The sequence below is a fragment of the Diceros bicornis genome, chromosome 11 (assembly GCF_020826845.1).
Source record: "Diceros bicornis minor isolate mBicDic1 chromosome 11, mDicBic1.mat.cur, whole genome shotgun sequence".
Taxonomy (NCBI): Eukaryota; Metazoa; Chordata; class Mammalia; order Perissodactyla; family Rhinocerotidae; genus Diceros; species Diceros bicornis.
The window spans coordinates 20,427,167-20,451,646 of record NC_080750.1 but is presented as its reverse complement, the minus strand read 5'-3'; the positions used below and the strand labels follow the sequence as shown (position 1 = coordinate 20,451,646).

Genomic DNA, 24,480 nt, shown 5'->3' with positions numbered 1-24,480 from the left:
TCCCCCAGAGCCCCAGTAGATAGTTGTATGTCATAGTTGCACATCCTTCTAGTTGCTGTATGTGGGACGCAGCCTCAGCATGGCCGGAGAAGCAGTGCGTCGGTGCACGCCAGGGATCCCAACCCGGGCCGCCAGGAGAGGAGCGTGCGCACTTAACCGCTAAGCCACGGGGCTGGCCCTGAGATAAAATTTTAAATGTTTACTAAAACAACAAATTCAGAACAAGCATTCAGACAAAATGCTTACCTTTTGAGATCCTCTGGCCTTCCCCATCCTCTGATAAAAAGTTTTGTGAGGAGAAGTCTCCGGTACAGAATATCTAACTTGCTCACACCCATTAGTAGCAAACATCTATGAAACAAAATTTAAAATGACTTTAAAATGTTTTATTTTAGGCAGCAAGTCAATTTTCTAACCATCTCTTTATTTATTTATTTATTTATTTTTTTTCCCCCCAAGCCCCAGTAGATAGTTGTATGTCACAGCTACACATCTTTCTAGTTGCTGTATGTGGGACGCGGCCTCAGCATGGCCGGAGAAGCAGTGCGTCGGTGCGCGCCCGGGATCCGAACCCGGGCCGCCAGCAGCGGAGCGCGCGCACTTAACCGCTAAGCCACGGGGCCGGCCCCTCTAACCATCTCTTTAAATATCAGGTAAAAATTAAAGATTGATCTACTCAGCAGCTTTCAAATATACAATACAGTATTGTTAACTGTAATTACCATGCTGTACATTACATCCTCAGAACTTACTTATCTTATAGATCTTAAAAGTACTCATCACAAGAAAAACAAAATTTGTAACTATGAGGTGATGGATGTTAACTAAACTTACTGAGGTAATCATTTCACAATATATACATATATCAAATCATTATGTTGTATACTTTAAACTAATACAATGTTATATATCAACTACATCACAATAAAACTGGGGGAAAAATTAAAGATTGAGATTAAACTATGAACTTTGAATTTATTCTCTTGGAAATAAGATACAAGATATAGAAAAAAAGAACTGGGATGAAAGTAGAGAAGATGAAGTATAGCCTCGAGCTTCACTAAACTGTGAACTCCTCCAGGGCAGGATCTTCCCATCCTCATCCTCAGCACAGTGACTGACAGTACACACTCAGTATATGTTGGATAACAATAGTAGTGGCTAATACTTATGTAGTACTGTATTACCTGCCAGGCACCATGCTGAAAACTACAAACACACACACACACACACGCACACACACACGTTCTTGTTTAAACTTCCCAAAAACTTTATAAAGAAGGATCTATTACCCCAAGATGAGAAAACTGAGGCAGAGTGAGGATAGGTGATTTACCTAGGGTCACAGAGCTAGTGGGAGGCAGAGCTAAGACTGAATCCCAGGCACACAGATCAAGATCTAACTACTATACTACACTGCCCGTCTACTACACTACCATGCATGAAAAGTAATAATTAATCAATGCTACTACTTTGTAACACTTATCTATCTTTCCCAAATATTTCTAAAGTTTTTTTAGTATCTACCTCTGTCTTTTCAAATTGAATGGTGTAGTTTTGACTTATGGGCAAAACCTGATTCAGGTTCAGAGTTTATTCTACTTAGAAAAATGGAAAATGGAAATTTGCATTTCCATCAATAAGCTTTAATAAGTAATTATCTATTACTTTGAATGGATTTTTGGAACCACTACTTATGTCTTATATTTTTCCTCTTTGGTTTGTAACAAACGACAAGTTTAACTTAATGCTCTTCTTTATTTGTATAGGTGTACAATATAACTTACCATGAACTGGGCTGGCACTTTATTGTTTTTATGACTGGACCAGCAAAACCAAATCATTTATACTGCCTCTCACAATTCTCAAGACCAAGAACAAACATTTATTAGATATTATATTTGTTAGGCAATACAATCTATAGCCATAGTATATGGTTTTAGTGTTTTTTAATACTGCCCATCTCTCTTTTTCCCAATTTCCATGTGTTATTCAATTTTTGCCCTTGATAAAAATTTGGTTTTGGCACAGAAATGCTAGGAAAAAACCATAATGCATATCCAGCTTTGTTTATTATACCATTCATATCTACCACTATAAATAAACTGGTATTCTGATTACTAGACTCCTAAGAGTTATCATCAATCAATTCACCATAGCTAAACCATTCTTGGATGGCCTAATAAAAATTTAAGTTTCTGAACTTTTAAGCATGAGTATTACTTTTTCATTGATGCAACAACTATTTATTAAGTGCTTACCATATGCTAAGCATTATTTTAGGTCCTATGCTACAAGATGATCAAGGCTTATTTTTGTTCTCATGGATCTTATATTTTAGTGGAGGAAAACAAATTATTTAAAAAAAACAAAACAAAATAAGCAAGAATAGATGATGACAACACTATGATGATAATATAACAAGACAATGTGATAAAGACCAGAGGGCTCCTTTGATAGTAAAAAAAAAAAAAAAAAAGCTTCACTTAACCCAAGAGGTAACATTTAAGCCAAGACCTACATGACAAGAAGGAGCAGCAAAGTCTTTAAATTGCAAATCTCATTAAAATCATATACCTCGTCAAGTCTTCTCATGTACTATGTTCCAATGAAATTTGTTAAAAATTATCTAGTCATTGGGTAAAGCACAGGAACAGATAATTTATATAAGAGGAAAGGCAAGAGACAAGGATTAAATACTCTCTTCTTATTTTCTAATTCAAAAATGCTCCCTGCAACATTCTTAAATTCAAACAATTATGTATAGTAAAATAGGGAAAAATAATCTCCTTCCCATTACCTCTAATTCTATTTTTCAGAGATATTTAGTGCTAACAGTTTGGATTTTGTTATTCTTGACCTTTGTCTTGTTGATAGTATTTATTTACCTACATACACTAAAAATATTTACATGAGTTATGTAACACATTTTTGGCAGACTTCAAAAAGAAAACTATACAGAGTAAAGCTGAGATGTCTCTCTTCTTCACTTCTGCTAAGCTTCCTCTCCTCCCAAAAGGTAACCATTGTTAATGCTGTATACCTGTAAGCCTTTCTTCTATCCATTTATACATGTACACAAATTTTAGGGGTGTTTGATGTGTTTTTTTAAACACAGAAGAGACAACTACATTATTTGTATTTTTCCAGTGTTGTTCTTCACCTTGCTTATTTATAAATATCTGCAAAGTTCTTTCAATTTCAGGATATATAGGCCTGCTTCATTTATTTTGTATTTATGGGGGAGTTTAGCCCATCTATATTTATTATTATGATAATCTTTTGGTTTTAGTTCTGTTATTTTTTTTGGTTTTATTGATTCTCTAGGTTTTTTAAATTGTTTACATTTAATTGTTTTTCATTTGAGTGTATGTAAATTTAAAAGAGAGATATTTAAGGTGTGATGTATCATAATGGCCAAGAGCATACACTCTAGAGGCAAACTTCCTGGGTTGAATCCTTTCCTATGTGACTTCGAGCAAGTCACTTATCCTTTCTGTAATTCACCTGTAAAATGGGGATAATGACAGTACTTACTTCCTAGGATTGGTATGAGTATTAAATGAGTTACTACATATGAAGCACTTAGCACTTTGCAAACTTAAGTGTTATACCTACTAATAATGGCAACAATTACTGATTATCTTTATAACTTTATTTAATACTCAAACCTGTATTTCCATGTTCTGCATAGTATCTGTTAAATCCCAATGATAAATAATGACAGATAGATTTGCTCCCTTTTCAGCATCGGATGTTAGCTCAGGGCTGATCTCCCTCACAAAAAAAATAATAATAATTAAATACTAAAAAAAAAAGGGCCGGCCCGGTGGCGCAAGTGGTTAATTGCGTGTGCTCCGCTGCGGCGGTCCGGGGTTCACCGGTTGGGATCCCGGGCATGCACCAATGCACCGCTTGGCAAGCCATGCTGTGGCGGCGTCCCATATAAAGTGGAGCAAGATGGGCATGGATGTTAGCCCAGGGCCAGTCTTCCTTACAAAAGAAAAAAAGAAATACACGATATTGTCTGCATTATGGAGATGAATACCATAGGAATAAAAAAAGAAATGGCCAAAAAAAATTAATTAATTAATTAATTAATTAAGAGCCATGATGAAAAGCTACAGCACTTGAACATCTGGAGAAGTTTAAAGATGGTGTAGAAAGATAAAAAGCTTGGGAACATTTTTCCAAGCAAAGATTTAGGAGTTCACTATAGTTTGTTATTGTTGTTTTGCTGTTAAAGTAAATTTTTTATAAACTGAAGTATAATTTAAATTTTTTTTTTTAATTTTATTTATTTATTTATTTTTTCCCCAAAGCCCCAGTAGATAGTTGTACGTCATAGTTGCACATCCTTCTAGTTGCTGTATGTGGGACGTGGCCTCAGCATGGCGGGAGAAGCGGCGCGTCGGTGCACACCTGGGATCCGAACCTGGGCCGCCAGTAGCAGAGCGCGCGCACTTAACCACTAAGCCACGGGGCCGGCCCCTGAAGTATAATTTAAAAGTGTACAAATCATAAGTATAATTTGATTCACTTTCACAAAATGAACAACCTGTGTTTTATATGATGTGATGATTGCAGTAAAAGATGCTAGTAAGGAGCAAGAAAGGTTGCATAGAAAAATCAGCTTTGGGCCAGCCCCATGGCATAGTGGTTAAGTGCACGCGCTCTGCTGCTGGAGGCCTGGGTTCGGATCCGGGCACACACTGATGCACCACTTGTCAGGCCATGCTGTGGCGGGATCCCATATAAAAAAAAAAAAGTAGAGGAAGATGGGCATGGATGTTAGCCCAGGGCCAGTCTTCCTCAGCAAAAAGAGGAGGATTGGCATGGACGTTAGCTCAGGGCTGATCTTCTGCAAAAAAAAAAAAAAAGAAAAATCAGTTTTAACTGAATCTTCAGAGATTAATCAGGCAGATAGAAGATATGCAAACACAAAAAGGGAGATGTGAAAAATTATGACATGCTGAAATAACATAGGGGTCTGGAGAACAGGATGTCAAATTAGCAGGAAATATATCATGCTATTATTAACACTTATCCAGTAGAGATTGATTATTGACTTTAAAGATCCATAATAATTTTCTGGAGAGTTAGGATTTTAAGCTTTTACCTGTCAGATTCATAGCAAAAAGCTTTTACCATTCCATTAATTTTTAAAATTCTACAGTTTTCTTAAATATTTATATAATCAAACAATCCATATCACCACATCCAATAGAACTCCCTAACACACTGCAGTAAGCGTACAATTCAATTTTTTTAAACGTTAAATTCCTTTTTATCATTGGAAGTCACTATAAAATAAATATTTTTCTTCTGTATACTAACCAGATTTCCAGAAACATTATTTTCTCCTTACTGTTCTCTAATTCCTATTTTTTAAATCTTGAGGGGCTGGCCCGGTGGCATAGTGGTTAAGTTTGCACACTCGGCTTCAGCGGCCCGGGGTTCGTGGATTCAGATCCCAGGCACAGACCTGCACACGGCTTATCAAGCCATGCTGTGGCAGCGTCCCACACACAAAATAGAGGAAGATTGGCACGGATGTTAGCTCAGGGACAATCTTCCTCAAGCAAAAGGAGGAGGACTGGCAACAGATGTTAGCCCAGGGCTAATCTTCCTCACCAAAAAATAAAAATAAAAATAACTCTAGAAAATCCTTTATAAACTTAGATCTAGTTCTAAAACCTGTAACCCATTTTAAAAACCCCTTTCAAAGAGCTCTTACAACTATTGTTTTAGTATTTAAAAGTCTACAATGAGTTCTCCATATACATCCCATTTATGTTTGTCATGACTTATATTCTATTTGCAATGTAACTGATAGTGTGTTCAATCCATATATTAACTTAGTAGCACTGTTATTATTTTTTTAGTCTTTCCATCCAGGGTTTTCTTTATTTCCTCCATTAATATTTTATTCTATCCTTTAAGTGAGTATTTTGATTAAATATGTTACATGACTAACAAATTATATAGTATTTGTGCTAGGAACAATCCTGCTAGGAACAGGATTCCTTTTTCTTTATATTTTCTCTTTAGATGAATATTACTAATTCATAAGAGAACAGTTTATTCTAGATATTTTTCTTCTATCCCACAACTTTTGTATTAGAACTGCATTCCAGGAATAAATGTATCAAATATTTAGGAGAGACTTATTCCTCTGTGATGGAATATGCCTCTCTCCACTATACTATGTTATTCCTCCAATTTCTTACAAGCTAAGCCATATCAGAAACCCAAGATCACAAGTCATTAAGTGAAAAAGTTCCATGCATGTTACCACCTTACAGGATTAAATTTCTCAATCTACTATTCTAAACATTTTTATACGCCTGCCTTTAAAACAGATTTCTGATTATATTTGAATAATATTTTTCCAGGACATCTTTAATAATTTACCTAATTGGGAAAGAATGTTGATCTGAAAGTGAAAAAAAAACTAAGACATATTTAAAAAATAATTTGTACTAAACATATCCAATTACTGGAAGGAGCTACACAATACCTTGTAGAATTCTGCATTGAAAAATATTAAATGATATAAACATAAAATCTTACTTTGTGTTGTAACATGTTTACAAATAATGTCTCAAAAGAACAAAGTTATAAATAGACTAGAGGAGAGATCCTACAAACTTTTTCTATAAAGGTCTAGATAGTAAATATTATAGGGTTTGCAGGCCAAGAGGCAAAGTCAAGGGTTTTATGTAGGTACTTAAGATAACAAGCAAGAAAACTAATATTCACATATTTTTTATTAAGGAAACTAAAATATAATAATAATAATGATAGAGTGTAATTTTTTGTAATATAGGTCTACTGATGAGAATGGTGAAAGTTTTCCTTGGGATATTGCTTAATGAGGGTTCAAAGTTAGTGCCCTTCTCATCAAATTGAGTACTAATGTTCACCTGTAAAAACTATTCTTAGCTTGCAGGCCACACAATAACAGGCAGGCTGGTTCACAGGCCATAGTTTGTTGACCACCAGGCTAGAAAATCAAATAAATCATAGGTATGTCACAAATGTCACAATAATATCACAAATGCAAAGACAGAACTATAAAACACTATATTTGTTAAAATTATAAACTATCCAAATCTATAAAATGGCATAAATAAAATACAGATATTGATTTTAAGAGAAGTCAATACGGGGCTGGCCCCGTGGCTTGGTGGTTAAGTGCGCACGCTCCGCTACAGGCGGCCTGGGTTCGGATCCCAGGCGCGCGCTGACACACTGCCTCTCCGGCCATGCTGAGGCCCTGTCCCACATACAGCAACTGGAAGGATGTGCAACTATGACATACAACTATCTACTGGGGGGCTTTGGGGGAGAAAAAGGAGGAGGATTAGGCAATGGATGTTGGCTCAGAGCCAGACTTCCTCAGCAAAAAAAAGAGGAGGATTAGCATGGATGTTAGCTCAGGGCTGATCTTCCTCACAAAAAAAAAAAAAAGAATTCAATATGTCACAAGGTAGACCTAAAATTAGTATTCTTTCTAAAATAAACACTAGTTATTTAATTAGCCATGTTTTGTCTGCCTTCTTAGTAGAATTTGGTAGCTAAAAGGTGGAAGCATCAATGGATGAATGGATAAGCAAAATGTGGAATATATATGCAATGGAATATTCAGTCTTAAAAAGGAATGAAATTCTAACATATGCTACAACATGGATGAACCCGGAGGACATTATGCTAAGTGAAACAAGCCAGTCACAAAAAGACAAATACTGTATGATTCTTCTACTTATAAGAGGTACCTAGAGCTGCCAGATTCATAAACAGAAAGCAGAATGGTGGTTACTAGAGGCTGAGGGGAAGGTGAAATGGGGGGGAGGGGTATTGTTTAATGGGTATACAGTTTCAGTTTTGCAAGATGAAAAGAGTTTTGGAGATGGATGGTGCTGACAGTTACACAACAGTATGACTGAACTTAACACCACAGAACTGTACATTTATTTTTATTATTATTTTTTTAAATTTTTATCTATTTATTTTTTTCCCCCAAAGCCCCAGTAGATAGTTGTATGTCATAGTTGCACAGCCTTCTAGTTGCTGTATGTGGGACGCAGCCTCAGCATGGCTGGAGAAACAGTGCGTTGGTGCGCGCCAGGGATCCAAAACCGGGCCGCCAGCAGCGGAGCGCGTGCACTTAACCGCTAAGCCACGGGGCCGGCCCAGAACTGTACATTTATAAATGGTTAAGATGGCAAATTTTATGTGATGTGTATTTTACCACGATAAAAAAACTGGAAAAAAAATTTGAAACTGGAGTTAATTTGATAGTCTCTCTACAAAATTTTTCAGAGGAAGTAAATTGATACTTTCTTTTCCTCTTGAAAACCTTCTCAGAAAGCAGAAGCAGTTCACTCTTCTACTGATCTCAGAACTCCAGGCTCGTATTATTCTCTTCAAAAAAGGCCACTGCATAATTTAAATATTTGAAGGCTTCACTAAGTAAGGGCTTTAAATAAAAGAATTTGAAGAACAAATCTCCTAATCTAGTTGGTTTCCCCCCATCTTCTCATTTCCCCTTTCTTGAGAATTAGTTTCCAAGAACCCAGTCTACCTGGGTTTTCTGCTTCAGGGTTTTATCTAGCTTCAATGGAGGTGTCAGCTGGGCTGTGTTTTCATGGATGTTCCATCCATCCATAGATTTCATGGATGTTCTCCAGCTTGAATGGAGAAGAACCCGCTTCCAAGCTCACTCAGGTTCTTAGCAGAATTCATTTGCTTGCAACTATAGGACTGAGAACTTCAATATTTTGCTGTTTGTCAGCCAGAGGCCAGCCTCGGCTCCAAGGGGCTGTCCACAGTTCTCTACCACATGGCTCTATTCACAGGAAGTTCACAACATGGCAGCTCACTTCTTCAAGGCCAACAGACGAGTGAGAGTGAGTATGCTAGCAAGACAGAGTCTTATGTAACTTAATGTAACTATGGGAATGTCATCCCATCAAGTGCCATATAATATAACACAATCGTGGGAGTGACATCCAATCACTTTTGCCATGTTCTGTGGGTTAGAAGGCAAATCATAGGTCCTGACCACACTCAAAGGAAGGGGATTACACAAAAGTGTGAACATCAGGAGATGGGATCATGAGGACCACCTAAGAGACTGTCTCCACACTGGGAGAAACCAATTGTACTTCTTAGCCTTTGAGTCGATTGTCTGGGCTGACACCCTCAAGGCTTTCAATACCAGAAGTGATAATTACCTTCTTCCCATTTTCTTACCAACAGGAAAACAAACAACAAATAAACTCCATAGACCTGAATAAACACTTGTTTATAAGCAAGTGGGCTCTTGAAAGTTTGTCTAAATCATGTTTATGTACTTCCATTCACTTAAAACCCTTGCCTACAAAAATAAACAAAAAACCCGCCCAAACAGAAGAGAAACCCTTGCCTCTTAGTTATTTTGGTTTTTATTCATTAAACAAATGGTAAAAGGCAAACTGGCTTCTGAAATGCTGTCCACACTTTCTACTTTAGTGCTATTACTAAAATCAAGGAAGTATATGAATTATATGTTTAAATTGCTTGACTAGTTTTTTCTTGAAGGGCAAATGTCAGTGTAGTATAACAAAGAATGTATCTGGGGCCGGCCCCGTGGCTTAGCGGTTAAGTGCGCGCGCTCCGCTACTGGCGGCCCGGGTTCGGATCCCGGGCGCGCACCGATGCACCGCTTCTCCAGCCATGCTGAGGCCACGTCCCACATACAGCAACTAGAAGGATGTGCAGCTATGAGACATACAACTATCTACTGGGGCTTTGGGGGAAAAAAAAAAAGGAGGAGGATTGGCAATGGATGTTAGCTCAGAGCTGGTCTTCCTCAGCAAAAAGAGGCGGATTAGCACAGATGTTAGCTCAGGGCTGATCTTCCTCACACACAAAAAAAGAATGTATCTGGTCTTTCACCCCAGTTTCTGGCATGGAGCTCCTTGGACTTTCTTGACTGATAGGAGTGCCTTTGTTATGCTAATAAACTGACTCAAGGTGGGTCCCTGGATAATTTCAGGATAGTTTCCGGCTGGGGCTGGCCAGGTGGTATAGTGGTTAAGTTCACGCACTCTGCTTCAGTGGCCCAGGGTTTGCAGGTTTGGATCCCAGGCGTGCACCTACACACTGCTCATCAAGCCACGCTGTGGCAGGCATCCCACATATAAAATGAGAGGAAGATGGGCACGGATGTTAGCCCAGGGCCAGTCTTCCTCAGCAAAAAGAGGAGGATTGGCAACAGATGTTAGCTCAGGGCTGATCTTCCTCACCAAAAAAAAAAAGGATAGCTTCTGGCTGGTCACCAGAAAGACCAACCATTTGATTAGAGGGTTGACTTTAGGCCAGCCTGACCTCCAAGAAGGAAAGAGAGCTGGAGATTGAGTTGAATCACACAGCCAATGATCCAATCAATCATGAACACCCCAATAAAAAATCGGGACACTGAGGCTTGGTACAGCTTCTTAGTTAATGAACATGATATGTTGGAGGGTGATGAACCCTGACTCCAGGGGGAAGGGGCATGGAAGCTCCACATTCCCTCCTATACCTTGTCTCATGTTTCTTCATTTGGCTGTTCCTAAGTTGTATCCTTTTGTGTGTGTGTGTGTGTGTGTGTGAGAGGAAGATCACCCTGAGCTAACATCCATGCTAATCCTCCTCTTTTTGCTGAGGAAGACCAGCTCTGAGCTAACATCTATTGCCAATCCTCCTCCTTTTTTTTTCCCCCAAAGCCCCAGTAGATAGTTGTATGTCATAGTTGCACATCCTTCTAGTTGCTGTACGTGGGACGCGGCCTCAGCATGGCCGGAGAAGCGGTGCGCGTCGGTGCACGCCCGAATCCGAACCTGGGCCACCAGTAACGGAGCGCACGCACTTAACCGCTAAGCCATGGGCCGCCCCGGTCGTATCCTTTTAAATAAAGCTATAATCATAAGTATAGTGGTTTCCTGAGTTCTTTGTGTTGTTCTAGCAAATTATCCATCTACAGGGGTCACAGGAACCCCTAAATTTGTAGCCAAGTCAGTCAGAAGTGTGGCTGGCATCAGAAGTAATGGTGCCTAGAGGACTGATCCCTTAACTTGTGGGATCTGCACTAACTCCTGTGGTGTTAATCTGTGGGTGATTAACGTCAGAGTTGAACTGAATTATACCCAGCTGGGTTGGAAATGGAACAGTTTAAATTCTGAATTAGTGTTCCATATTCCAAATAAGAGGATAACTCTTATTATATTTTTAGATACGCAACTCTATTCAGGGGGTTCTATAGCATAAGAAAAGACAATTCTGGGGCCAGGCCCATGGCCTAGTGGTTAAGTTCAGCGCCCTCTGCTTTGGCAGCCCAGGTTTGCGGGTTCAGATCCCAGGCGCGAACCTACACCACTCCTCAGCCATGCTGTAGCAGTGACCCACATGCAAAATAGAGGAAGACTAAACGGATGTTAGCTCAGGGTGAATCTTCCTCAAGCAACAAAAAAGAGGAAGATTGGCAACAGATGTTAGCTCAGGGCGAATCTGCCTCAGCAAAACAAAACAAAAAAAAACATGGGGGAAAGACAATTCTGAGTGATGAATGATGATTTTAATTATTTTACTCCTTGGATATTTCTGGAATTGTTCAAAAAATAGCACTGATACATTTTTGTGTATATTTATTAAACTGCAGTAGAAGAGCGGCATGTCATCATAACACAAGACTTCATTGTCTTTTGCAAGTATTACAGGACATTTATTTTCTCTACAGTTGCAGGAAAAGGCCAGGGATCAATGTCTTCCTTTGTAACATCTGTGGCATCAATGGCAATAAGCAGATTCCATGTTAGTGTAAAAAAAAACAAAATTCCAACACTCATATTTTACAGTAAGAAGAAAAGTACTAAATTGATCAAGAGACATCCCATTTTTCTACACAATATTCTTCTAGGTTGATAACAGATAAAAACACAGTAAGACAAACATACAAAAGTAGGAAGTTGCAAGGGAAGCAGGAAAGGACCTGAGAACAATGAACTCTTCAAATATTTTATAAAGCACTATATTTATTATGTGCCTAAATTGTTTAGTCATTTCTAAATGTCAACCCCATACTAGAAAATCTTTCCTAATCACTTTAGTTCTGTGTAATATAGGCCATGAGAGTCAGTACTCCAAATCTAGAGGCACCATATTCTTTGCTATATTTACCTGCCAGTAAACAACTGGCCAATGAGGAACAGAAAGCAGATCACACACACACACAGCTTACTATAAGTCTGGTTCTGGAGTTTGGGGTTACACAGATCTTAAATCCCATTTCAGTTCCAAGAACAATATAAAAGACCATGTTTTTTGGGATGCTCTAAACATTCTAGGCAGGGCTAACTGCTATCCAGTGCCAACAACAACAGATAATAATCCAAGCCCAGGGTAAAGATAACTCTAATTTACCAAAAAGGAGGCACCACTTGGAGCCACACCAGATACTTAAAGCCCCCACATCAGGCTGGACTGACACCAGTGAGCTTTTGCAGGACCAGTACCCACTTTTGAAGTATGTATCAAGCCAAATTGACACAATTATCATCTATACTTTTATATAGCCAATGTGAAAAGGAAAAACAAAGTGCAACAAAAATAGAAGTTCTAGTACAGTGCCAAGGAATGGAAAATCTTTCTTAGAAATGAGTTCTATTGCTAAAGTGGCACTCAACATCTATTATGCCATCTAGTACTTTTACCTCCTATCACTCTGGTATGTAAACATTTAAACAATGCAACCCTAATTTTTACCAGACTTTTATCCTCATATAGTTGATACATATGTCAAAGGCATAAATGAAATAAAAAAAAAAATTCCACCATGTACAAGAACTTCACTCCACAAAAATGCAGACCTAATCTTTATCTTATAACTTCATTTTTAAATCACTTCTTTTCAATACAGTCATGCATCGCTTAATGATGGGGATACATTCTGAGAAATTCGTTGTTAGGTGATTTCATCATTGTGCAAACATCATAGAGTGTACTGAAGGGGAATAAAATTGGCCACCTCCAAATGTGTCCCCTTAATATGAGGATTATTTTAGGCTGATTATTTTTAAGAAACAAAAGACTCAGAAAGTTTTTCTTGTTATCTCCCCCTTAACTGCCTAAAAGAATTTAGATTAAAAAAAAAAACCTGTCTCTGGAAGCCAGCTATCACCTTAGCATAACATGAACTAGGTGGTAGACAGGGAAGAACCTAGAAAAGCTTGTTTCTGGGTTCCTCTCTGTGTTGTTCTGTTTCTGTGTGGCCAAACACTTGTTTTCCAAATGTTTGCTCCTTTTCACCTACACGTGAATTGCCTTCCTTCCCTTTGAAGCCTCTGACTCTCCCCACCCCCAACATCTTTTGAGATTAGCTGAAGATAGTATTTAAGCTAAGGACTTTGGCCACTATGGCAAGTCAGTTGGATTTCCTGGGTTTCTCCCATGTATACATGTTATTAAACTTTTGCTTGTTTTTTTCCTGTTCATCTGTCTCATGTCAATTTAATTCTTAGACCAGCCAGAATAACCTAGAAGGGTAGAGGAAAATTTCTTCCTCCCCTACAGAACTTACACAACCCTAGATGGTATAGCCTACTATACACCTAGGCTATGTGGTACCCATCTTATAGCACCACTGTTGTATATACATATGGTCCATCGATGACTGAAACATCATCATGCAGCACATGACTATACAAGTTTAAGTAGCAAAGAGTTTAGAAATACCCTAGATCTCCACTATTAAAATCTACTACCCTACTTCAACAAATTTAATTCCTTTTAATCTAATACAGAAGATTGGGAAAAAATAGGAAGTTTGTTTGTTTGTTTGTTAGGTGGAGTGGATATCTATTCTAAGCAGTCATCTAAGAAAATCCAACAGGTGGACTGTCTCATATCCTTATGTGAAACATTCAGCAAATAATCTAATCTCTTTTCAAACTCAGCTCTTCTTTTCCATGGGCTTTTAACAAAAATAATTAAGTTTTTTAAAAGTTTTTTTAATGTTCACTTTGTTTGGGGGTTGTGTGTGTTCCTAAGAAATTATTTTTTCTTTTCTTTTTCTTTATTGGTACAATACACAGTGTGTATTTAGAGTTCACCAGTTTTACATGCACTCATTCCATGTACTTCTGTGGTCTAAAGTCATCACTTGGAGGCAGCAATGGAAAATAGCAGTGTCAGAAGACCTGGGTTCCTCCACTAGCTGTGTGACCTTGAGTAAGCCACCTTAACCTATAAAAGGGGAATAATACATGGCCTAATACATAATAGCAAATTATTTCATTTATATAAAAGTTGATTCCCTGTTTTAATATATTTTAAGAGATACGGGAAAAGATTCTTCTTGACATTCTTTTCACAGGAAGGCTGGTGGTAAAAAGCATAGGCTTTACAGTCAGGAGTCCCATGTTTCTTGGATTTTAGCTCTGTTGCTTATTAGCTGTATGACCCTAGGTAAATTAATTTCCATGCTTTCAATTTCCTTATATGCTTGAGACAATCCCACCTCAGAGGATTGTTGTAGGGATGAAATGAGGTAATTCAATGAGCATTCATTCAACATGTATTTATCTAGCAACTATTCTGCTTGGTGCAATACTGGTTAAAATCTCCTCTGTCAAATATACATATACAGACATATATATACACATATATATATATGCTATACACTGTGTTAGATTCCAGGGATTAAAAAAGAAGCCAAAAATAAAGTAACATTATGGCAAAAAAAAATAGTAATTTTTTTACCCATGTACCTTCTTGGAACCAATCATAGGAATCGGATATGTTTTTGTGAGCTGTTAGAAACAAATTCGCAAGACTGAATCCAAGTACAAAATGTTAGATCTGAATTCAGAAAATAATTCTGAACTAACAGAAAACGCATTTCAAGTTTAGCTGTTCACCAGTGGGATGTGCCTGATGGGATACACACAGGAAGGTCACTAACAAGGCGAAGATCAGAAGTGATGGCACACAACACAAGGTATAACTACTATAGGGCCTGGCATAGGGTAAGTGCTCATAAATACTGGTTGAAAAGAATTGAATCTGGATGCTAACTCTGCCCCTTTCACACCAAGTGGACTTTGGGTAACTTATTAACTTCTCTGGAGCTAAGTTCTCTGTAAAATAGAAATGTGTCTGCTTTACCTATCTCATAGGACAGTTGTGATCAAAAGAAATCACATAAGAATGTATTAGCTCTAATAAAACAGTAATTATGACACATAGTGACTGCTGCTACCAATTCGCTTACAAGCCTACTTGTAGGGGTAACATGTTAATATGTAAGCACTAGGAAAGAAACAGCATCAAGATCTACTGAAGAAAAAAAAAAAAACCCATAACATATTTCGAAAAATATCATCTTCCTTGTGATGAAGGAGCTGGTCATTGCTAAGCTGATGCTGTGCATTTTCTAGCCCCCAGGTTGCAGGAGCAGGCTCTGCTGAGTAGCATCTTGCAAGGCTGGAGCCCCCAGTCGCCCCCGGCGGCGGTGGGGTGCGGATCTGGGGATCAGCAGGTTAGAACGGCCTGGATCCCACCTTCAGGGCCCTATCCAGGACCTAACAAGGCACTACTGGTAGGGTGCCTTTGTAGTTAGCCGAGCGAGAAAATGACAGCGCGCAGCCACCTCCACCTTCCACAGGGGAAAGGGACCGCCAGAGTGCGCCCGGGATTTCGGCCTCGTTTCGCGCCCCCGCCCGGCCCCGCGCCCTGGACCCCCGCGTCTCCAGCCAAGCCCTGCTCCCCCAGTCCCTGCCTCCTGGCACGTACGCAGCGCGCGGAGCGGCTCGGAGAGCGCGGCCCGGGCCCGCCACTTACTGGCCGCTCGGTGGGTGCCTGCTGTCCAGCTGGCCGAGCCTCCCAGCACCGCGGCTCCCGTGGCTCCGGGGACTCGCCTTCCGTCCGAGCTCCAACCGCAGCGACAGCAGCCTCTCCAGGCACGCAGGAGCCAGGGGCCGCCGACAGCGAAGCCTAGGGAGACGGACGAGCACGGAGCGGGGTGGCCGTTTGGACACGCCCCTGAGTCCTCCTCGGCTCTCCGCAACTCTGTCCGGGTAGGCGGAGAGGCGCAGCCCGAAGAAGGAGGACCAGGACACACGGCCCGGCCCTGACCTCTTCCCGCCCGGCGCCGCCCGGACTCCCGCGCCAACAGGACTCCAGACTCTGACCTCAGGACGCTCCGCCCACTTCTGGCCTGCGGGCGCGCACGCGCATTTGGTGGCTTATTTTGACAGCTTTGGCCGTACAGAAGGGGAGGGAGCAAGAGGTGTCGCGAGAGTTGGCCTCACGCCGCCTCGTGGGCGCTGTAACTATGGCGAGCCTGGGGAAGGAGGCTGAGCAGGAGCCGCTCTTAAGCGACCACAGACCAGGAAGCAGGTGAGCGGAGGTTGGGGGAAAGCCTCCTCACCTTCCTCCGCTATGGGGACCGGCCCATTTCCCGGCGCCAGGCGCGCCGGGCCGAACAAGGGGTGCCAGGGCGGCGGGAGCCAGCGGCGGGTCTCGCGAGCCCGGGAGATGCTCTCCCTCTGCCGAGAAAGGGCGTCCGGCCGCGGGGCGCCGTGAGCCGGCGGGTCTGGGGAGGTGTTAGAGAAACTCAAACTGCCCCTGGGACTTGAACTCCAACCGCGTTGCAGCCGCCACGCCACTGCGTTCTGCATTTGGCCATTTACAGAGCTGATCATGTTACACATTTCACAAAAGTTCCGAAATGGTGGTTTTGATCGATACTTGAAGATACCTCTTTTAGTATTGATCTAATTGCCTGATAACTTTTTGATACTTTGTTAGCAAGTAAACCTGTCTAAAATGGGCTCGCCTTTGTCCTATACCAAATATATAAATAAAGACTAATTTTTTAGCATGTAAGAGACGAAGTGTATTTTGACCCTTGTAATTTTGGTTGTTTTGGTTCTAGTTTATGGACAGTAATGTAGAATTTAGTTTGTCTAAATGTTCACACATTGATTGTTATGTCTTTTTAGACTCCCCCAACCTAAAACTGTCCCCTGACCTTCTCTCTCTGTTCTTCCCAACATTGAATCCTTTGATAAGTTTAGGTCAGTTTTCTGTAGAATATTTCACATTCTGAATTTGTGGAATGTTTCTTTCTGAATAGATCCTGGTCAAATATTTCTGGCAAGAACATTCCATGGGTTGTAACCCGTTGAGAGCATCCCAATATATTGTGTCAGGAGGCATTAGATGCCAGGCCATCCCACTATGCAGATGCCAAGGTTGACCACCTGGTTAAGAGGGTAACTGTTATATCTCTCAGTTATAAGGGCTTATTTTCCTTTTAGTGATTAGTAAGTAGACAGTGGGGTGATACTTTGAGGCCCTGTGACTGTCTTGTCTTCAGCAACCTTTCAACAAGTTTTAGGATCCGTTGATGATCCTTGCTTTCATCCATTATTACGTGGAGAGTAGTTATTAAATGGTGATTTTCTAATTCTGTCATCCCTTCAATATTTAATAGCTGTCATTAACAGAAGAAAGATTTTTGACTAAGCTCCAAATCAAGCTGAAGTCACTCAAACAAGCAATTTTATTACATTTTTTTTCAGAATCAAATTGTTTACTTCTTTTCTTGGTTCCATAACTTAGATAAGATCTGAGCAAATAGTTATTTGGAAATTTTCAGACTTATTTTAATGATAGTTCTTATTAGTGATGATCAGTTTAACTTCTGATCTCCAGAAAATAATAATAGGTTCATTAAAAATGTAATGCTAACCCAGTGCCTTAAAGTGATGCCAGAATGCAGTACTGTGGGATTGAAAGGTGCGTTCCTTTTGCCTTTATGTAATTATCTGCATTATGTATTCCAAATTCCAGTGTATTGATTTCCCAATATGGTCATCTTGGGTTCTGCTGTTTTTCAGGTATGCTACACTATGGTGAAAGGTCTTTTTATGGAATGGCATATATAGTGTTAAGCACTTCATATATATTATATCAGGAACTAATATACTTGGTGCATAGTAAATCTAATAAACGTTGTCTCCTTCCTTCGCTTTCTACCACTGCCAGTCACATGACATTTGAAAAAAAACTTTCATTTTTGAAGACTAATTTGACAGCTGTAAGGTCTATTATAGAAAATAATCTTGGAACATAAGAAGGCATTTTGTCTCTTGTGCTTGTTTTAATTATTTGAAAATATAATGCTCAAATTAAGGTAAATTTGTTAACTCTTGCCGTATGCATATGTGAAAAGGTAATTGAGCACACACACTCATGTGTCACCTGACCGAAGTAGGACTTCAGTGACACTCATGTGTCACCTTGCCCTTAGTCCAGGTCACAGGTCTATATGAAAGATCAACCCAATCTGGAGGGCCTTGGTCTCTCTTTGGTCCACTAATAGAACTTGTCTGGTAACCCATGTTGGAGCAAAGGCAAGTGTTCCAGGAGGTCCAGAGCTAGGAATGTCATAGGTCACATCAGACCTTCTTGGTATCACTTCTGCATTTGTTTTGCTGGAAGCACCCAGTCAAAATAGCTTCCTGCAGCAAAGTTAATTTGCTGTCATCAAGTAGAGCATGTCATAATGATGACAGTGATTATCTGTTAATACTTAGTAGTTGTATATCTCACCTGTGGGAGATCTAATTGTTGTAGCTAGTTTATTTTATTTATCTTGATATACTTTATTCATTTTGTCATAATGAATTGCAACACTCTTGATTGATCCATTTGTAGCATGCCAACAATAGCAAAATAATTAGTTCGCAAAATATTGTGCCGTTTTAAGCTACCTCGTGTCTCCCAGGTTTCTGTGTACAATGATGTATAAATACGATCCATGGAAATTGAAAGAAATAATGCTTATTCATAGATGAATTAATACAGCGAAAACCAATATTAGTAAATTATATCTCTATCACATCACTTTCATGACTTTATGAGAGAGAAAATGAAATTGTGCCAGAGGAAGATTTGTACATAATGAGATGACTTTATACTACTTTTTTCTTCTTTACACATAGTGAATGGAATATTATAGAAACTGAGGAGCATTATAAGAGCCGATGGAGATCTATTAGGATTCTATATCTTACTATGTTTCTCAGCAGCGTAGGTAAGTATTAGAAATTATACATAATTTTAAAAATTCAGATAAAATGTCATATTTTAACATCATTTAATTTTTTAAAATTACTTTTTATTGTGGTAAAAGCCACATAACATTAAATTTACCATCTTAACCATTTCTAAGATCAAAGGTGTTAAGTAAATCTACATGGTTTTGTAACCAATCTCCAGAACTTTTTCATCTTGCAAAACTGAAATTATGCCAGTTAAACAACAACTCCTCATTTCCCCCCTGCTCCCAGCCCCTGGCAACCACCATTCTGCTTTCTGTTTCTATGAATTTGACTACCCTAGATAGTTCATATAAATGGAATCATACAGTATTTTTCTTTTTGTGACTAGTTTATTTCATTTATTTAGCATCATGTCCTCAAAGTTCATCCATGCTGTAGCATGCGTCAGAATTTCCTTCTTTTTTAAGGCTGAGTAATAGTATATACTTTTCCTTTACCTTCTTAGGTTGTGTTGCTGGGGCAAATTAAACTGACAAAAAACAGATCAACAGGAGAAAAGCATACAGATTTATTTGATGTTAATATTTTTACATGACACACAGGTCTTCATAGAAAAGAAGTGAAAACTCCAAAGAAATGGTTAGACTTGGGGGCTTATATACCATTTTAGCAAAGGGCAATAATTGTGGAGAAGTGGCTAGAAAAAGGAAAGGGGTTTGGGCTTTGAAGGATGGTAAATTGTGGGAAAGTGACTAGGAAATATATGGAGGAGACGAATGGAAGATCAGGGTTATTTTAGTAAGGTTTGTTGTGGAGACTCATCTCAGTGTCGACTCTCCATCTCCAGTGATAAGAATGTCCGCTTCTTCCTGGTCTGGGAGAGCACATTTCTCAGGGGAAATTTATACCCTGTTTTTAGGCAGAAAAAGGGAAGACAGAGACGCATTCCTGCATCTGCTGTTTGTTAGTTGCCTTCAGCTCAAAATAATCGATATGCCCAAGTGGCATATTTTGGGCTGGCGTGTTCTGATCCTCTTCAGTACATACCACGTTTTGTGTAGCCATTCATCTGTTGAACACGTGGGTTGCTTCTACCTCTTGTCTCTTATGAACAGCTGCTGTAAACATGGGGGTGCAAATATCTCTTTGACATCCTGCTTTCAGTTCTTTGGATGTACACCCAGAAGTGGAATTGCTGGATCATGTGATAATTCTATTTTTAGTTTTTTGAGGAACTGCTATACTGTTTTCCATAGCTGCTGCACTATTTATACCTACCAACAGGCAGAATTCAAATTTTTCCACATCCTCAACAACTCTTTATGTTTATTTGATATTAGTTGTCCTAATGGGTGTGAGATGGTATCTCACTGTGGTTCTGACTTGCGTTTCCCTGATGATTAGTGATATTGGGCATCTTTTTATGTGCGTATTGGCCATTTGTATATCTTCTTTAAAGAAATGTCTATTTAGATCATGTGCCTAGTTTTTAATCGAGTTTTCTTGTTGTTGTTGTTGAGTTGTAGAAGTTCTTTATATTTTCTGGATATTAACCCCTTATCACATATATGATTTGCAGATATTTTCTACCATTCCAGGACTTTTCTTTTCACTCTGCTGATTGTGTCCCTTGATTCACAGAAGTTTTTAATTTTGATGTAGTAGTCCATTTATGTATTTTTTTCTTTTGTTGCCTGTGAACCTCATTTAATTTTTATATTGGCACATAACATACAAATAGTAAAGTGCAAGAATCTTAATTTGTATAGTTTGATGTATTGTAATCTAACATCATTTCTGAAAATATAGTTATTAAAAAGTAAAACTTCATGAGGAAAAAATTTTATTAAGAACTGTTATTATGTTAAAAATGACAAGAAATGAAAATAGATAGGAATTATCAATACTGTGATCATTTTTTATTGATGTCATAATAGTTTATAACATTGTGAGATTCCAGTTGTACATTATTATTTGTCAGTCGACATATAAATGCACCCCTTCACCCCTTGTGCCCACCCCCCAACTCCCTTTCCCCTGGTAACCACCAAACTGTTCTCTCTGTCCATGTGTTAGTTTATATTCCACATATGAGAGAGGTCATACGGTGTTTGTCTTTCTCTGTCTGGCTTATTTTGCTTAACATAATACCCTCCAGGTCCATCCATGTTGTTGCAAATGGGACGATTTTGTCTTTTTTTATGTCTGAGTAGTATTCCATTGTATATATATACACCACATCTTCTTTATCCAATCATCTGTTGAGGGACATGTGGGTTGCTTCCATGTCTTGGCTATAGTGAATAATGCTACAGTGAACATAGGGGTGCATAAGCCTCTTTGGATTGTTGATTTCAAGTTCTTTGGATAAATACCCAGAAGTAGAATAGCTGGATCAAAAGGTATTTCTATTTTTAATTTTCTTTTTCAATTTATTTATTTATTTATTTAGTGTGTGTGTGTGAGGAAGATCAGCCCTGAGCTAACATCCATGCCAATCCTCTTCTTTTTTGCTGAGGTAGACTGGCCCGGAGCTAACATCCGTGCCTATCTTCCTCCACTTTATATGGGACGCCGCCACAGCATGGCCTGACAAGCAGTGTGTCGGTGCACGCCCGAGATCCGAACCCGGACCGCCAGCAGCAGAGCACGCGCACTTAACCACTATGCCACGGGGCCAGCCCCTATTTTTAATTTTTTGAGGTATCTCCATACTGTTTTCCGTAGAGGCTGCACCAGTTTGCATTCCTACTAGCGGTGAGTCAGGGTTCCCTTTTCTCCACATCCTTTCCACCATTTGTTATTTTTTGTCTTGGTGATTATAGCCATTCTCACGGGTGTAAGGTGATGCCTTAGTGTTGTTTTGATTTGCATTTCCCTGATGATTAGTGATGTTGAACATCTTTTCATATGCCTATTGGCCATCTGTATATCTTCCTTGGAAAAATGTCTGTTCATATCCTCTGCCCATTTTTTGATCGGGTTATTTGTTTTTTTGTTGTTCAGATGTGTGAGTTCTTTATACATTTACGGAGATTAACCCCTTGTCGGCTATGTGGTTTGCAAATATTTTCTCCCAGCTGGTGGGTTGTCTTTTCATTTTGATCCTGGTTTTGTTTGCCTTGCGGAAGCTCTTTAGTCTGATGAAGTCTCACTTGTTTATTTTTTCTTTTGTTTCCCTTGTCCGAGTAGACATGGAATTCAAGAATATCCCTTTATGACCAACGACGAATAGTGTACTGCCTACATTTCCAGGAGTTTTATAGTTTCAGGTCTCATCTTCAGGTCTTTGATCCATTTTGAGTTAATTTTTGTGTATGGCGAAAGCAGATGGTCTACTTTCATTCTTTTGCAAGTGGCTGTCCAGTTTTCCCAGCACCATATATGGAAGAGACTTTCCATTCTCCATTGTATGTTCTTTGCTCTTTTGTTGAAGATTAGCTGCCCGTAGATGTGTGGATTTATTTCTGGGGTTTCAATTCTGTTCCATTGATCTGTGTGTCTGTTTTTGTACCAGTATCATGCTGTTTTGATTACTATCACTTTGTAGTATGTTTTGAAGTCAGGGTTTGTGATGCCTCCAGCTTTGTTCTCTTTTCTCAGGATTGCTTTGGCTATTTGGGGTCTTTTGTTGCCCCATATGAATTTTAGGATTCTTTGTTCTATTTCTGTGAAGAATGTCTTTGGGAATACTGGGATCATTTTTAAAGGAGAGTTTTAGGGAATCTATTTTTTTTCCAAGCTTAGACTCTCTAAGTCTGTAGGTGTTAGTTTTACAAGTGATTTCTTTCCCTGAGATGGATTTAGTGAAGGTCATTTTACTAACTTGTTTTCCATATCTTTTCTATTTACATCAGTCACCACCTTATTCTCTCTCACTTGCTAGTCTTGTTTGTGATTCAACACTGAAAATACATTTTAACTTTTTTGTTGTTGTTGTTATTGAGGAAGATTAGCCCTGAGCTAACATCCATTGCCATCTTCCTCTACTTTATATGTGGGACGCCACCACAGCATGGCTTTTTGAGCGGTGCGTAGGTCCGTGCCTGGGATCCGAATCGGAGAACCCCGAGCTGCCGAAGTAGAGCACATGAGCTTAGCCACTATGCCACAGGGCTGGCCCAAAAATACATTTTAAATAAAGCTAAAACTAAAGAAAAGTACAAAATAAAGGATATTTTCAACAATTCTTTGTAATACAGTTTCATCTTGGATTGTGTATCTATTAGGATGCCTTCTACAGATATCAGAAAAAAAATGTTGATTCAAATTGGCTTAAATGGTACTTTAGTTTTTCTTATTAGATCCATTGTCAAACAACTCCAGGTGGAGTTCACTGGGGCTTTGGCTTTGCTTCCCAATAACTTTTCTGGTTAAAAAAAAAGGCTGCAGCAAGGTTGCAGCAGCAGTTTCAGGTGTCATATCCATTCACGATCATTTTTATTGATTGAAAGGGACTTTTTTTTTTTTTAAATCTCCACAGAGGTGAGGTGTCCTTTCCCAGAGGTCCCAAAGTAGACCTCCCCTCACTTCTCACTGGTCAGAACTGGGCTACCTGTCAATCTCTAAACCATCATCAGCTAGGATGCTGGGATTACCCCAGTTGAATTTTTTAGACAAACAGGATTTATCCTCTGGAATTTGGGGTGGAAACAGTTTCCCCTAAAGCCTGTGGCTTTGTGGAGGAGTGATAGATACCTGAATAAAATTGGGATTCTATCAGGGAGGAGGAAGGAGGCAAATGAATGTTGTTTAGGTAGCAATCTCTGCAATAGATTGTTTTTTCATTTAAGACACTTTTAATTTTTAGTACTCAGTTATCTAAAATTATAAGTAATAATTTCAAATTTAACAGTAAAAGAGAAAATTATTTTAACTTTAGTTTTTAATTGACATGTTAAACGTTTTACCTGTTTACAAGTTTCTTGATTGTGAAATTGTAACCTTGATTTCGAATATTAGTTGACTCTTTCAAGTCTTTTCATCAAAATCAATGTGTCAATTCAAAAATACATTAAAATCAAATAATAAAGCCTATTTTTTAAAATAATTTAATTATGAAAGAAACGAAGTGCTTGTACTGATACAGCATGGATGAACCTTGAAAACATTATGCTAAGAAAGAAACTGGACACAAAAGACCATATATTATATGAATCTATTCGTGTGAAAGTCCAGAATAGGAAAATCTGTAGAGACAGAAAGTAGATTAGTGTTTGCTTAGGGCTGTTGGGGGGTGGGATGGAGGGTAGCAGAGTAATAGCTAAAGGTCCAGGGTTTCTTTTCGAGGTGACTAAAATGTTCTAAAATTGACTGTGGTTGTGCATATCTGTGATTATACTAAAAACCATTGAATTGTACACTTTAAATGGGTAAATTTTATGGT

The 24,480-nt window shown here is 39.0% G+C and overlaps 2 protein-coding genes across 5 annotated transcripts in view; one reads left to right on the top strand and one right to left on the bottom strand.

The window, feature by feature from the left end:
• The window catches only part of ABHD18 (abhydrolase domain containing 18), a 53,845-nt gene extending 37,687 nt beyond the window's left edge, over positions 1-16,158 (bottom strand). The window contains exons 1-2 of one of the 3 annotated variants that reach the window (XM_058550049.1): positions 15,865-16,158; positions 247-351 (exon numbers count right to left, since the gene is read on the bottom strand). In XM_058550049.1, the coding sequence (XP_058406032.1) occupies positions 247-338 (92 nt within the window). In that variant the 5' untranslated portion in view covers positions 339-351; positions 15,865-16,158. The remainder of the gene's footprint in view (positions 1-246; positions 352-15,864) is intronic. The other 2 variants (XM_058550048.1, XM_058550054.1) reach the window with 2 other exon arrangements.
• A 57-nt stretch (positions 16,159-16,215) lies between these two features.
• Positions 16,216-24,480, top strand: part of MFSD8 (major facilitator superfamily domain containing 8) — a 35,032-nt gene continuing 26,767 nt past the window's right edge. Inside the window, exons 1-2 of one of the 2 annotated variants that reach the window (XM_058550046.1) lie at positions 16,216-16,422; positions 19,035-19,126. In XM_058550046.1, coding sequence (XP_058406029.1) covers positions 16,358-16,422; positions 19,035-19,126 — 157 coding nt within the window. In that variant the 5' untranslated portion in view covers positions 16,216-16,357. Of the gene's footprint in view, positions 16,423-17,719; positions 17,928-19,034; positions 19,127-24,480 lie in introns of those variants that run through there. The other variant, XM_058550047.1, reaches the window with a different exon arrangement.